Source organism: Kogia breviceps, chromosome 19 (genome assembly GCF_026419965.1).
Source record: "Kogia breviceps isolate mKogBre1 chromosome 19, mKogBre1 haplotype 1, whole genome shotgun sequence".
Lineage (NCBI taxonomy): Eukaryota > Metazoa > Chordata > Mammalia > Artiodactyla > Physeteridae > Kogia > Kogia breviceps.
In genome coordinates, this window is record NC_081328.1 from 35,396,752 (window position 1) to 35,413,020 (window position 16,269).

At 44.7% G+C, this 16,269-nt stretch overlaps 2 protein-coding genes across 3 annotated transcripts in view; one reads left to right on the forward strand and one right to left on the reverse strand.

The window, feature by feature from the left end:
• Positions 1-15,756, reverse strand: part of CALCOCO2 (calcium binding and coiled-coil domain 2) — a 38,469-nt gene extending 22,713 nt beyond the window's left edge. The window contains exons 1-2 of one of the 2 annotated variants that reach the window (XM_067021224.1): positions 15,677-15,756; positions 14,363-14,514 (exon numbers count right to left, since the gene is read on the reverse strand). In XM_067021224.1, the coding sequence (XP_066877325.1) occupies positions 14,363-14,415 (53 nt within the window). In that variant the 5' untranslated portion in view covers positions 14,416-14,514; positions 15,677-15,756. Of the gene's footprint in view, positions 1-14,362; positions 14,515-15,278; positions 15,345-15,676 lie in introns of those variants that run through there. The other variant, XM_067021223.1, reaches the window with a different exon arrangement.
• TTLL6 (tubulin tyrosine ligase like 6) overlaps positions 13,269-16,269 on the forward strand; it is a 39,574-nt gene continuing 36,573 nt past the window's right edge. The window contains 3 exon segments of the mRNA XM_059047071.2: positions 13,269-13,331; positions 13,333-13,372; positions 15,709-15,717. Of these exon segments, the coding sequence (XP_058903054.1) occupies positions 13,269-13,331; positions 13,333-13,372; positions 15,709-15,717 (112 nt within the window).

Here is a 16,269-nt window from a genome sequence, read left to right on the forward strand (position 1 = left end):
CTGTAAGTAGGTTTAGCAACAATTCCCCCACCCTTGATTTCTCCTCTTAGTAATTTTCTATCCACTTGTCCTTATTGTATTTGGAGTTGAGTGCAATCTCTCTCCCCTATTGTAATGTCCCTATTGCAGTAGTCCTGGTTAAAGTCTCTTTTACTGATTTATCAAGTGTCAGGATAATTATTTCTTTTTCAAAAAATTTATTTATTTTATTTATTTTTATTTTTGGCTTCATTGGGTCTTCGTTGCTGCGCACGGGCTTTCTCTAGTTGCAGGGAGTCGGGGCTACTCTTTGTTGCGGTGCGCAGGCTTCTCATTGTGGTGGCTTCCCTTGTTGCGGAGCACAGGCTCTAGGCACAGGATTCAGTAGTTGTAGCTCGCGGGATCTAGAGCTCAGGCTCAGTGGTTGTGGTGCATGGGCTTAGTTGTTCCGTGGCATGTGGGATCTTCCCAGACCAGGGCTCGAAGCCGTGTCCTCTGCATTGGCCCGAGTATTCTTAACCACTGTGCTACCAGGGAAGCCCAGGATAATTATTTCTTAGCACTGAACATGCTGTCTATGGAAGGTTAAATTCAAAAGTACCCCTTCTCCAAGGAGTAGCATCTGTCTAAATCTGGAAAGAAAATTTTCCGTGTCATTTAACCAGGGATTTATGCCCCTGAGGTTTCAGGCAGGAGAATGAGCTTTCTTAATCCTGCCTTCTCACAAGACTGGTGGCACTCAACTGAGATGAAAGGATGGTGGGAAATGATGAGTAAACCTGGGAGTGGGGTTTCTACTGAAAGTTCAGATCACCTTCTGAGTTACCAAAATAATACTCTTCCATTTAAAACCTCTATCTACAGGGCTGACCTTAGAATCTTGGATATATTTCCATTAATTTTACTTATTTGCTTTTTTTTTTTTTTTGTGGTACGCGGGCCTCTCACTGCTGTGGCCTCTCCCGTTGCCGAGCACAGGCTCTGGACGCGCAGGCTCAGCGGCCATGGTTCACGGGCCCAGCCGCTCCGCGGCACGTGGGATCTTCCCGAACCCGGGCACGAACCCGCGTCCCCCGCATCGGCAGGCGGACTCCCAACCACTGCGCCACCAGGGAAGCCCTATTTGCTTTCTTGAAAGCACTGAGAACTGACACCTCCTACACACACACACACACACACACAGCTTACTGTCTATGTTAATATGACGACTATTAACACTCTTGCCTGGAAGTCAAAAATGCAAATAAATCCATTGTTCATTTTAAGAACTTCCTAAAAGAACCATCAGCTTTTCAATAGGAAGTATCACTTGACAATTCTGTACACTCCAAGACTCTTAGAACCGCTGGCCTCAAAATCCTTGCTGTGTCCTCCAATCCTAAACTATTATATCATGACCCTTGCCCAATTCTAATCAACTCCTGCGCCCCCCCACCTGCATGGAAAGATTCCCGGCCCCCCGCCCCCGCCCCACCTCCAACCAATCTTCAAATTCTCAATAAATACTACTTTGTCCTGCCACCTGTCGGCCACTACTACAACTCTGTCAAGATACTAGTCTTCCTTACTGCAGTAAGAATAAACTCACTTTTGTCTTATCAATAGATTGTTTTGTTGATAGCTTGGGGAGCTAAATTTGACAGCACAGAATAAAAAAAAAAAGGTTAATTAGTCTGATTTATTTATTTCCAATAGAAGTGTCAATGGAAGCCTGCAAGTACAACCCTTTATAACTGAATATTGAAGAAATGGGAATTTATATTCAGACCTACAGAGAAAATCTTCCACTTTTATCTTCAACTTCCAGGTATGGAGTCGAACAAAGACTGGGGATTGGGGTAATTACTCTGTGCCTGACACAGTGGGTTATCTCATTTAATTCTTACAAGAGAAGCACTTTTATTATCCCCATTTTACAGATGATAAAACTGAGGCTTAGAGAAATAAAGTTACTTGCCCAAGCTCACACAGCTAGTAAGTGCCATTAGAAGGCTTTGAACCCAGCATTCTGACTCAAGTGTACTCTTATAACAAATTTTTTTTTTTTTTGCGGTACACGGGCCTCTCTCTGTTGTGGCCTCTCCCGTTGCGGAGCACAGGCTCCGGACGCGCAGGCTCAGCGGCCATGGCTCACGGGCCTAGTGGCTCCGCGGCATGTGGGATCCTCCCGGACCGGGGCACGAACCCGCGTCCCCTGCATCGGCAGGCGGACTCTCAACCACTGCACCACCAGGGAAGCCCCTCAAGTGTACTCTTAATCACTATACTTTTCATGAGAGTTCAGTAATCCATAAGGGAAGACAAACACATAAATGAGTTTAATACCACGATATTGGCTTTGGAAGAGGAATTGACATGGTGCTAAGATAGAAGAGAATTAATTTTTCCTAGGGGCAAGAAGGAAGGTTTCATAGAAGAGGTGTTAAAGAAAAAATTATTCTGAAGCCTGTTAAATGGTAAGGAAGACTTTATTCAGAACTGTTGCAATAGGAACATTAAAACAGGGGAGAGAGATTGTGCTCAGCTCCAAATACGATAAGGACAAGTAGGAATTTATAGCCATTAAGCAAAGTGAGGGGGTCAGTAGATGAAAAATTACCAAGAGGACACACCAAGGGTAGTGGGGATTCTTGCTAAACTGACTAAATAGGATTTTTGCTGAGGGCAAGCTAGGGATGGATCAGATATCAGGGGTGGAGGACTCCTTCTAAATTGACTTAGGATTTTTGCTAAAACTGGACTTGGCAAGGATTAGACACAGGAGCCGAAGGTTGAGACCTATTGAGAAAAGTGCTCAGAGGCGCCTAACTGGAGTTTGGTCAAAGAGAGAATCTTTGTCAGAAGCTTGATTTATTTGAATAACAAACGTGGCAGGCAGAAAAAGTGTTGCGAGAGAAATCTGAGATGGAGGGAGGGAGTGGTCATCTGCAGTGATGCAGTCCTGTAGAATTCTCTGCGATGATGGAAATGTTCTATCGGATCCAGTAGCCACTTGCCGCGTGTGGGTATTGAACACTTGAAATGTGGCTATTACAACTGGAAACTGGATTTTTTTAAATGTAAATTTAACTAGGTCTATGTGATCATTGTCCTGGCTAGTGCAGATCTACAGCATCTGTGTGGCAGGGGTGACTTTGGGAAGGAGAAGCGAGGGCAACCTTGGAGAAGGTGCTCAAGTAGCTGCTGCTACTTTCACCTTTGCCCTCAGCTCCAGCCCTGCCCAGTCCTGTACAGTAGCAATGGCTCCTCTGGCCTTTGGACTCTCGACTCCATGGAAAAGGAAGGTGAGAGGAATTTTTATCCCTGAAGCTTGCGGTCTCTGTAACCATTTAGAGACTCTGCAATTTGATGACTTACAAAGCAGAGATAGCTTGTATGCCCAGGTTTGAGAAAGAGAAGGAATGAGTAATCAGTGGGAAGCAGGAGACTATTAATTAGGTCAAGTATGGTATTTTATAAACTTCAGGAGAAAGAGGAACCAGGGACTTCCCTGGTGGTGCAGTGGATAAGACTCTGTGCTCCCAATGCAGGGGGGCCTGGGTTTTGATCCCTGGTCAGGGAACTAGATCCCACATGCATGCTGCAACTAAGGGTTTGCATGCCACAACTAAGGAGCCCACGTGCCGCAACTAAGACCCGGTGCAAACAGATAAATAAATAAAATTTTTTTTAAAAAAAGAGAGAGAGAAATAGGAACCAGGTGTGCCTCAAATTAACCATGTGTTTCTAAAATGTTCTGGCAAATCAAATCACCTACTAAGCACTTCAGGGGGTGTTAATATTTAAAGGTGCTTTGGAATGTCCTGTTAAAATTTTGGCAATAAAGATGTTAAACAAAAATGGGGAGGGATATATTTGTTTTTTAAAATTACATTAAATAAGCTAAAAAAAAATTCCATAATCTCACCCATGTTTTTAAGACTGTCATCTGTAGAGAAAAATGTGTGTGTTGCACACCCTTCCTTTAATTAGCTGATTCAAATTGATTTTACGGGAATTATTTCACAATTCTGTAAATTTTAAGCAATTTGTGGACAAGTAATTTCTGACTTGTCTGACAGAGGCTTGATTGTTTTCCCTCCTTTCCTTGTGGAAAAAAATCAGTTTTACCTCTGCTTGCAATTCCTTTCAACATATATATTTTTAAGTATTTATTTATTTATTTGGCTGCATTGGGTCTTAGTTGCGGCGCACGGGCTCTTCGTTGCTGCATGTGGGCTTTTCTCTAGTTGTGGCATGCAGGCTTAGTTGCCCAGCGCGTGTGGGATCTTAGCTCCCCGACCAGGGATCGAACCTGCATCCCCTGCAGTGGAAGGCGGATTCTTAACCACTGGACCATCAGGGAAGTCCCTCCTTTCAATATTCTAATGGAAGAAATTTTCACATATTGTGGTATGGGGAAATCATTCTGGCTTGTAGATTATTGAACTTGAATTTTATGCTAACTAAAACAGCCTGTTTGTGGCCTATCAAACTTATATTATACATCTGTTTTAGTCATCAAAGAAAAGGTTATATTGACCAGAAGTAAAAAATGTCCATGTTAAAAATAAAAATTAAACACCTCCTTTCCTGGGACACCAATGCTGGTACTCCTTTGATGATAAGACTCCCTTCCCAGGTGTCAAGGCCATACTGCTTGCTGTGTACGTGCTGATCTGTTTTTTTTTTTTTTTTAAACCTTGAAGGAATGTATCCCTGACTTTTTTGATGTTCTTTGTTCTGACAAGATATAAAACTGCTGAAAACCATGCTTCTCCAGAGCAGTTCCTCAGAGATATCTGAGGGGCTGTGTCCTATGCTATAGCCCTCAGTTTGGCTGAACTACAACTCCTTTCTATTTCTATTATAGTTTGGTTATTAATTATTTACATTGACAATGCTTGGAGTCATTGGCAGGATATCAGAAAAACTGGCCTGAGGTCATGTGGATGCTACTTTGTGCTGGTGCTTGGTACCAAGCCCCCTGAGGAGACTCCCACCCTCCACCCCTGCTTCACAGCACTCTTCAGATGCTTTGGTGAGTTTTTCCTGATATCTGCATATTCTTTTATTAAGTAATGGTCTGTGACTTTTATTTGAGCTGTTATCTTAAGATTTGTAGTCTTAAGGGGGTAACAGTTCATTTTCTAGGTGAAAGTAACCTAGGGAGAATTCCTAGACAAAAGAACCTAGGGGAAAATTCCTAGGCAGGGACCTAGGGAGAATTTCTAGGCAAGGGACCTAGAAAGAACTTCGGAGTGAACTAGGTCAGCTGACCTTTTAAAAAAATGTAGCTTAAAATTGGAAAAGATGTGTACTTTATAGTAAAATTAAACTTTAAAAAAAAAGTGGGAAACTATGCTTCTAAAGCCTTATCAGCTCCCAGACAGACAGCGACCCACTGGAACTGTTGGCTTCATGTACGATTACGGAGCCAATACTTGCAAGTACTTATCTAACCCTAAAATGGCCAGGATGGAGCTCTTTTGACATTCCAGAACTGGTTTTTGCATGTGCAGTTAAAGAAATTTGGCTTGATAAAACATCTTTTCAAAATTCTTACCCTGAGAGAACAAAAGTACTCCTAGGAGAAAACTTGCAGTTATAACTCTTATCATGTCCTTGAAATGCAAACACAGCCCACATTGCCTGAGACTGCAGCCTTGGCTCAATTACTGGAAACTAAAATTGAAAACAAAAGGGCAGGTAGGGGGAAAGGGAGGGGAGAGGCCTTTTAAACTCAAGCAAGAAAACTATAAGATCTCTGTGTGTGTCTATCTGGATATACGTGTGTCTTGTGTGTGTGTTATAAATATGATGTTTCTACCTCCAGATGATATTAACAAAATTAATTTGTAAAAGAGTTCTATTTACTTTACTTAAAAGTAAGCACTTACAAATCAAGTATTTCTACATGTAACGAAAAACTAACCCTAATTTTTAAAGGATCACATGATCTAAGATTAATCTTTAATGAATGAAAATGAGTTTAAGTTATTGGTTTTATTAATACAGGCATGCCTTTGGAGTCATCAACATTAAGTATAATACTTTTAATGTGCCTGGGTTTACTGAAAGTCAATAAACTTATCTCTGTTATAAAACTTGTCAACAGGAAAATTAACTTGGTATGATGATATTTTCATAAGTAGTAAAATAGAGACAAATAGGATAAGAGTTTTTAGGTGATTAAGAATAATTACTTTTTTAAAAAAATTAATTAATTTTAATTTATTTATTTTTGGCTGCGTTGGGTCTTTGTTGCTGCTCGTGGGGTTTCTCTAGTTGTGGCGAGCGGGGGCTACTCTGTTGCAGTGGACGGGCTTCTCATTGCAGTGGCTTCTCTTGTTGCAGAGATCAGGCTCTAGGCACACAGGCTTCAGTAGTTGTGGCATGCAGGCTCAGTAGTTGTGGCACACGGGCTTAGTTGCTCTATGGCATGTGGGATCTTCCTGGATCAGGGCTCAAACCCGTGTCCCTTGCATTGGCAGGCGGATTCTTAACCACTGTGCCACCAGGGAAGTCCCGAGAATAATTACATTTTATGGTATGTCTATTTTTTTTTTTTTTGCCACACCACGCTGTTTGCAGGATCTCAGTTCCCTGATCAGGTCACAGCAGTGAAAGCCCAGAATCCTAACCACTAGACCACCAGGGATCTCCCTGGTATGTCTACTTAAAAATAGGTTCTCCAGATTTTTGGGTTTTGCTAAATTAATTTAAACAATGGAACTCATTGAATATCCAGATCATTTCCAATTAAGATAAAATACTAAAACATTAATTGCTAAGCAAGTCTAAGTTTACCTACTTTGTCTTCTTAGATGTTTGGGTTTATTGGAAGAGAAAATGTATGTTTCTAGAGGTTTGGGAATATATTCATAAGTTTGCCAATCAGGAAATGTTGGTATGACAAACAGTTTAGTTGCTTGATTCCTGGTTTCTTAATCCAGCAAATAAAGTTTTTTAAGGGCTAAAAATTATAATACATATGTAATTAAAGCTACTAGAAGTAATATGGGAAACATTTCAGTATACAAGGAAAATAAGTGTGTGTTTTTAGTAAAAGAAGGTATGAGGAGGGACTTCCCTGGTTGCGCAGTGGTTAAGAATCCAGCTGCCAATGCAAGGGACATGGGTTCGATCACTGGTCCGGGAAGATCCCGCATGCCACGGAGCCACCAAGCCCATGCACCACAATTACTGAGACCACGTGCTGCAACTACTGACGCCCGAGTGTGTAGAGCCCATGCTCTGCAACAAGAGAAGCCACCACAATGAGAAGCCCGTGCACCACAATGAAGAGTAGCCCCTGCTCGCCGCAACTAGAGAAAGCCTGCATGCAGCAACGAAGACCCAATGCAGCCAGAAAAAAATGGTATGAGGAATGGAAATGAATTTTGTTAAGGGAAAAGAAAGTAATTTTGTCCTAAAGTGTCTCAAAGGGAGATATTAAACTAATTGGGCTTATTTGGTATGTTAAATTACATGGGAAGCATTGTCAAATAAAAGGTAACATTAAGTCTTCTTTATGTTATGCCTATATAAATATATATTATAAACGTTCCAGAAATTATCTGAAATTCCTGGAAGTTTTTTTTTTTTTTGGCTGCTTCAGGTCTTAGTTGTGGCATGTGGGGTCTTCGTTGTGGTGCGGGGGCTTCTCTCTAGTTGTGGTGTGTGGGTTTTCTCTCTCTAGTTGTGGCATGTGGGCTCCAGGGAGCGTTGGCTTTGTAGTTTGCAGCACGCAGGCTCTCTTGTTGAGGCGCACAAGCTCAGTAGTTGTGGCTGGAGGGCTTAGTTGCCCTGTGGCATGTGGGATCTTAGTACCCTGACCAGGGATCGAACCTGCGTCCCCTGCATTGGAAGGTGGATTCTTTACCACTGGACCACCAGGGAAGTCCCTCCTGGAAGTCTTATATGTCCTCACATAAAAATGTCATTTGTCATCAAAATTGAGGCTCACACTAAAGGGACTGAACCGGAGTATTAGGGAAATGATCTAGCTGACTTTCATACAAAGGCAACAATAACAGAATGTAAAGATTATGGCATGTGTAGATAAAGCCCATTCTGCTTTTGCAAAAATGAACCCTTTGCTGTCAGACTTTTGCCATCTTGATGTCTTTGTAACATGACAACAGTCTACTCCCAAATCAGAGAAATTAAGATGGGTAAACAATAGCTGTAAATTAAACAGCTGGGGCTATGGGAAACCCAATACAGCTGCTTGGCTCTTCCTGGCTCCCTGGCAACCCCCTTTTTGTTTGATGGGTTAAAGCCTTCCCTTGCTGCAAAGCTGACATCCTCCCAAGGACAAAAAAACTGTTAGAAAATGTATTTTCCATGTGGGGTACGCTTTCCACAGTGTCCAGTGATCAAGGCACCCACTTCACTGGGCAAATCATAGGAGTCTTCTTTTTATCTTTTATTTTTAAAAATAAATTTTTTTAATTTTTTGACCGTGCCACATGGCACGCAGGATCTTAGTTCCCCAACTGGGCATCGAACCCGTGCCCCCTGCAGTGGAAGCACAGAGCCCTAACCACTGGACCTCTAGGGAATTCCCAATCATAGGAATCTTAAAAAAAACCTTACAAACTTCTTAAAATTATTACTGTCACTATCATCCTCAGTCACCAGGCATGGTCAACAAAACTAAAGGAAAAACTAAACTCAAGCGGAACAAAAATCAACTACATGGGATTTGACTAATTGGTAAATATGATTATGATTTTTGTGACTTTTTATCTGAAATATTACTGGCTTTTAATATTTGTTTTCCAGATATAAGGGAACTTTTCCCCTTAAGCTAAGTATGGCTTATAGCAAAATTTTTTTTTTTCTGGCTGTGCCGTGCGTCATGTGGGATCTTAGTTCCCTGACCAGGGGTTGAACCCATGCCCCTGCAAGTGGAAGCACAGAGTCCTAGCCACTGGAATGCCAGGGAATTCCCTAAACAACTTTTAAAAAGCAAAGATTCTGGGCTTCCCTGGTGGCGCAGTGGTTGAGAATCCGCCTGCCGATGCAGGAGACACGGGTTCGTGCCCTGGTCCGGGAAGATCCCACATGCCGCGGAGCAACTAAGCCCGTGAGCCATGGCCGCTAGGCCTGCGTGTCCGGAGCCTGTGCTCCGCAACGGGAGAGGCCACAACAGTGAGAGGCCCGCATAACGCAAAAAAAAAAAAAAAAAAAAAAAAAAAGCAAAGATTCTGCATCTACTTAATTGCTTTGAAATTCTTGAATTTGACTATCATTACTATTTTTACCCTATAAAATGATAGCAGTGTGTAAGTGAGAGGAATCCATACTAGATACCCATGTCACACACATAAATATTGTTTGGCCCACCAAAAAGAAGTGTTGGTGGGAAATGAGTATTCCAAGCACTTTGAAGAAAAATAAAAAGGCATCTTTGCAGAGGATCCTTTGCTACATGCAGTGCACTTATAAATGCATGTGTCTGGGTGTCTCCCATGGCACCCAGCAAACTGCCTTGCACATAGAAATTGTTCAAGTAACGTGCCTGTTATTTCAGCTGCAGTCAGGGCACTTTCTATGGAACTTGTTTCTAAGAGCATCTATGCCAAGAAAAGGGTGCCCTGAAAACAACCATGAATAGCTCCTTTCAAGGAAAGCTGTTTTCCCCAGAAGGCAGAGGGAAGATGAAGAAGGACAAGATAAAAACAGAAGCCTGGAGAGCTTCCCTGGTGGTGCAGTGGTTAAGAATCTGCCTGCCAATGCAGGGGACATGGTTCAAGCCCTGGTCCAGGAAGATCCCACATGCCGCGGAGCAAGCCCGAGCACCACAACTACTGAGCCTGTGCTCTAGAGCCCACGAGCCACAACTACTGAAGCCCACGCAACTAGAGCCTGTGCTCTGCAACAGGAGAAGCCACTGCGATGAGAAGCCCGCGCACCGCAACAAAGAGCAGCTCCTGCTCGCAGCAACTAGAGAAAGCCCGCTCAGCAACAAAGGCCCAACGCAGCCAAAAATAAATTAAATAAATAAATTTAAAAACAAAACAAAAAAACCAAAGAAAACCCAGAAGCCTGGAAGCTCCATTGCCCTCGTCAAATAACCTCATTCCCAGGGGCTCTCTCAGCCCAACCATATACATACCAAAATGGGACACCTCAAAAGAGGTGCTGGACAGCAACTTCTGTTTCTATTTCACCAATAACAGTACTAAGAATGTGTGAAGGAAGGAGCAGTTCTCTATGAAACCCTGCAAGGCCTTGGCCAAGCCACCATATTTTTCTGGGCCTCACTTTCCTCATCTGAAAACGAGAAATACCAGGGTCTTTAAGATCTCTTCTGATTTAACAAGACTTCTGATTCTGTGATTGGACACAGTTCTATAACATTCCCTAATACATTGCAGCATTTCAACTCCCTACTTCATCCCTGGTACATATACCAAGACTTTCTTTTGACTGGCACAGGAAGACAGGGCTTCTAGGCGGGCGGGACCTTGGTTCAGGGGAGCAAAAGCAGGACTCTCTTTTTTCATTAATTACTTAAAGGAAGCATCTCAAACTGAGAAACAGAGTGTGTGTCAACTGTAGAGTAAACAACCTTCTGAGGGTTTTGTTATCGTCTTACTATTTATTTAGTCAGGTGGCTGCCTTAGGAACAAAAAATGAAAACAAAAGTTTCAGACCTGTATTTTTTCACACACTCTTTCCTCTGAGTTGGAGCTCAGAGGAGGGGACATAGTTCACATTTTGCAACGACTGGAAGGACCCTCCAACACACTGCTTCAACCTTCACACCCAGGCTCAGAAAACCCCTCAGTTATTTGTCATGTGGATTTTTCTGTTTCTGGTTTGTCTGCTACAAATCCTGGATGCTCTCTGATTTCCTGGCTGTCGCTCTCTGGCCCTGGAGAGGATGCCCAATGGGGTCGAAGCCTGCTTTGTTCTATAGTGGGGACAGCTCTACTATTCACCCTGTGTTTGTTCTTGTCATCACCCCTGAAAGGACACCAGTGCCAGGTTCTGGCCTATTAGCTCCCACTGCAGCCAACCTTCTCATAAATAACCCGTTGTCAGGGATTTTAATGGAAGCCCTCTGGAAGCTGTAAATCTTTGCAGCTCCCTCCTGCATCCTCTCCCTCATTTCCATCACAATATCACTCCACAGGAACCAGAGACCAAAGTGTGAGCTTGCCAGAGCAGATTGGTAGGACACTGGGGAAAGAAAGAGGCAGGATGGGGGAGGGGAACCAAGCTGGGACAGTTGGTTTTAGGGAAGCATCTGCTGAGTGACCAGTCGATGATGGTCACCTGGGTCCCCAAGGCCCTGGAGGGGGGAAGGGCAAGATGGCCTAGGGCCACCTGGAGGGAAGAGGGAAAAGGGAAGAGGGAAGAGGACAGGACAGCAGAGAGTTTTCTGGAAGAGCAGCAGATGGGCCCTACAGTGTGAATTTAAGTACCATGTAGCAGGATTTCAGTGTCTGCTTCGGGTTAAGCTATGCCTTTGCCTCTATCCTCCTGCCTGGGCAGATCAGCAGGTAAAGGGGCAGTGTCCTGTGTTGGCAGGAAATCTTTTCCTCTACCAATTTAGGTCTGAAAGGTAACAGTTTATATGCATACAAGAGCAGTCAAGAGTGAGTAACTCCCCCAATAGCTAGGAATTAAGGTTTATACATCAATTTAATAAGGGTGAGTGTGGGGGGGGTGTTCAAGGCTTCAAAGGATGGAAGGCTCTGATGAGACTTATTTAGACAGTTTTTTTGGAATATCCATGTATCCCGGGATGGTGCCTCCCTGACTGGAGGTCTCCCTGGAGGGGTGGGGGTGTTGCTGGGTTGTAACTGCTGGCTCTTGTAAACCTCTGCATTATTCAGATAAGCGAAGTTCATTTAAGATTTCTTTCTGCATCTGCTGTAGCTCAAATGTTTCCACCTTAAAGTAAAAACCATCCTGAAGGGTTTTTTTAGTCCCTTCACCTGCTGTTTCTCCAATATCCTATCACAGCATAGCATGAAGTCCTGGGCATAGTCACTGACCAGAATGTTCCCAATGAATCCGCTAAAAGCTTACATGCTCTAAGAAACACTCCTGGACTAACTCCCAACATGCTTCACATCAGAGATGGGGATTTTGCCTCTTCCCTTAGTTGTTTCGACTACAGGTTTTCTGAGATGGCCTTGTTTCTCCTTTTTACATGTCTCCCCTCAACTGCTGGAAAAGAGCTCTACCCTCAGTAGAGAGTAATGATCCAAATCTTACATAAATCTTACTCCTTGGGACTAAATGATTTTTTTTTTACAGGAGCAGTTACATTTCAGTGGCATCAAGTTAAGCATCTGGAAAAATTTCAAGAATGAAGAGGGATAGACACAGGGAGCAAGACTCCTTGGCTCAATCCATAAGGGAGTTTCTCCAAATCACTATGGTTCAAGACCTTAACATCTATCCTTTGTTCAATCTTTCACCAATCCTGAATCAACCCAGGCAGAAACAGCCCTACTGGCTGCCAATCCTTTGCAGGCAGGACTCTGAGTTTAGACAGGTGGAAATGTTAGGAAACCACAATTATTTAAATCCAGTCACTACTCTGATTCTCCACCTGAGGACAGTCAAGGTGTTGCTTCGAGAAGCCAAGTCCCCTGAGCCCTGGACGGCCCTCTCTTATTGGCCAGTTCAGTGCAAGGGCCAGGAGCCCCCCACACTCTGAGAAGATGTCATGATTTAATAAGCCTGCTGTGCATCACAAGTTTGTGATACCCATTTTACTGCTAAAGAAGCGAGGCCTCCGGTCACGTCAGCTGCCTGAGGTTACACAAGCAACCTGAGATCTTGACTTAGGTCTCAATCCAGTGCTCTCCGCAAGGCGTCTCCTGCTCCCGATTTTGGCTTTTTAACCTCCGCAGAGGCCCGAACGGCAGAGCGCCTACAGCTCTGCGCGGCCCGCGCCGCCGCAGCTCGGGAGGTAGACTTGCTGATCTGCGTCAGCCCGGACGTCCCAGCCGCGCCTGCGCACGACGCCCCGACGGCGCGGGCCCGGACAGCTGGTGGCGCGGGGGCGGGGCGGACCGGGGAGGGCGGGGACCTGCGTAGGGTGAGGGGTAGTCGCGCCTCGCGCGCCGGGAGCGCGGTCCGGCGTCCTTGGCGTCTCCCGGGACAACCTCGGGCGCTTCCTTCTCCGAGCGGTTAATTGGGGAGCGGGAGGGGTGCGCATGTCAGCCTACCGCAGGGGCCAGTCGAAGGCCTGGAAAGCCCTATATGCAAATAGGAGGGCCGGGCGGACCCCAAATTAGGAGGGGCGCGGGTTGGGGTTACGGGTTGTCTGGCAGCCAATGGGAGCGTGTCTCCTTAATCCATCGAGCAGGGGACCCACAAGTGTGGTTGCGAGCGGTACGGGCGTCAGAGCGGGGGCGAGACGGGAGAGTAAAAGTCGCGGGTAAGAGCGCCCCAAAGCTCGGTGCTGTCCCCAGGCCGCGGCTTCCGAAAACCAGCTTCTACATGTCCCCCTTGTCCCCCACGGTGCCCAGTTCCCCGGGGCTATCCCCTCTGCCCTCCCTGGTGGCGTCCTACCAGGTGGCAAGAGCCACCCGCACCGCACCCGCTTCCTCTCGGCTCCATAGCCCACCGCTTCTCAGCAGGTCTAGGTATCGCTCACCCTCTTCCACGCCCCATACTGAGTTCACTGCTAAAATATTCTCACACTCTTTTCTCATCCTCAAGACCCCCATGCCAGGACCTTTCTCACACACCGACCCTTCTTTTCCCAGCTCCTTACTCCCCTCCTGTCCTAGCTTTTCTCACGAACTCGGGTCGCCCTTTGTGTGCACCCTCACTTCCTGACCTCCCTCGATTTCCCAAACCCGGTGCCCCCAGGGAGCTGTCTCTTAGATACAAGAGATCCCTGGGAATCGCACAACTCTCCCCAACTCCCCCTTCCCCATCTTTGGATCCTTCTTTTGATAACCTTTCTTCCTTTGTCTGGAGAATCCGTACAGAAAGACACTGCTGTTTTTCTTGGCAGCACAGCCCTCTGCAAATAACCTACCCCCTTTCCAGCCTCTTTTTCTTTCATGTCCAGATGTTATTTCTCACCCTCCTGAAGGAAAACTCTTCTAGGCTTGAGAACTTTGAGATATGAACCCTAGGGAAAAATGTAACTTCCATTTGGGGATGACGCGGGAAGGGAGCTAACAGTTTACTAAGCACTGGTATGTGCCAGGCACTTAAATAAGTTATTTATTGTATACACCAATGCCACCATTATATTTTCATTTTACAATATAGCCCTTATTTTGAACCAAACACTGCTTTAAGAGCTTTAGAAATATTAACTCATTTAATCTTTAAAGCAACCCCATGAGATGAATATTATTATCTTCACTTTACTTATGAGGGAACTGAGGTACAAAGAAACTTAGTTACTCACCCACAGTCGCCCTTGTAGTAAGTGGTAGAGATGGGATTTAGATCCAGAACCATCTGTCTTTGTTAGTTATGCACTGCGTTTTGTGGAGAAATGACTGGGCATGAGCCTGCTCTGAAAATTGCATCTTCCAGTCTTGCAGAATTCCTCAGTTTCTAGCAGAATAAAAGGTGGCATCTGAGTCAGCAAGATTCTTATTGTTCCCAGGGAATGTGGCCAGTCCTTCTCAGCACTTACTGGCAAAGCCCTTGAGTACTTGAGTGCCCCCTCCCCTCCCTTGTTAGTCCAAGTTTTGCTAAGGATCCCTTCAGGCCCTGTGCTGAAATTCAAAGGGTGGCTAGAATGAAAAGCCAAAGACCATAGAAGGCATCTTATTTTATCGTGCCTGCTTCAAAGCTCAACACACTTTTCTGGATATGAAGCTTTTATCTTCCTGGTGATTCTGTAATGATGGAGAAGACAGGGAATGAGGGAGGAGATAAGTACTGGCTTCTTATGACATACTATGTCAAAGAGGCAAAGCTGAAAGCAAGATCCAGGGGTCCTACCTCCACATCATTTTTTTCCCTATCTACTTCGACCTTTTCCAAGGGCTACCCACTGAAAGCCTTCAGAGGATGCTTCTAGGAGGGGAATGAGGACCAAAAGATGAAAAGGGGAGGGGAGTGCAGGAAAGCCTATTATTTGGGAGAAGAAAAGGAAAGTCACAGGCAGACACAGTAGGAAAAACTCTTCAGTGCCGTATGAATTCCTACAGACTGAAAGAAAAGTCTAGGCTGTGAAGGTCAGGGTAAAAAAACTTGGCTAAAACTTGAAACACTTAATTACCAAATGATTCTTTCCTCCCATTTACAGAACACCCATATTAATTCAGCCTTGCAAAGGAAAGCAGTAAACATTTCCCACCCTTCTGCAATACCTTTAGAGCCAAGAAGAGTAGTCAACATGAATAGTCCTTCAGAAGTGGACACGAGTCCCTCCAAGTAACCTGCAAAGTGTTTGCATGGAGCCATCCCAGTGCTCATCCCCTCCCCCTGGTGGCCAATGTAGGTCATTTTCATGCTGCCTAACCCGGCTTTAGCTGGCAGCCTCTGACTTGGAAGATCCCAAGATCAAATCCCATACCAAAATGGAAGGAAGCATCAGGGTTTCTTCACTGTCTTAACTCTCCTACTTGGGAAGGTGAATTGAATGTGTCTTCTGTCATCAAGAAAAACTGAAGATGGTATTTTCTATGTTTGCTACATATATTTGTACAAGATAGTGTTCTTTTTTTAGCTCTCCAAATCCCTTGGTCCACATTGCCTGCCCACCTACCTGGCATACTAGAAAGCTATGTAGAAGGGCAGGAAGCTGGGGCTTTGATCCTGGCTCTGCAGACGTCTCTGCGGCTTTGTGCATGTCCCCTCCAGTAGCTGGGAGGTGGGGATTTCAAAACCTCTAAAAGCAAACAGATTGAACTAGACACTCTCCAAGGTCCCTCCCAGCCGTAATATTCAGGACTTCCACTAGAAAATGTTCTAATTACACTCCAAATAAGAGCCCTGGTACAGCATGGATACTGGTGAAAAGAAGGGAAAGAAACAGAGTGCAAATAAATGCGAAGTAGAAACAATAGGGCTGGTCCCAGATTATGTCAAACCCGAGGAGACCTAGGCCCCTTGTTGGAAGTGGGAATTTAGAAGCACTTGGCTTTAAGGAAAACAATGTGGGACCAGCTGATTCTTAAGGGACTAAAGTCACCAAGACTGCTTCTGGGAGCTAAGAAGTCAGGTGCTTCTCTTTATGGTCACAATCATTTATAGGTGATCAACAGAGAGGAAAAGGCAGTGCGTGGAGTATAGAGGAGAGACAGGTGGTGGGGTCAGACAGACATGGCTTCTAATCTCAGCTCTGCCTCTTAACCTCTT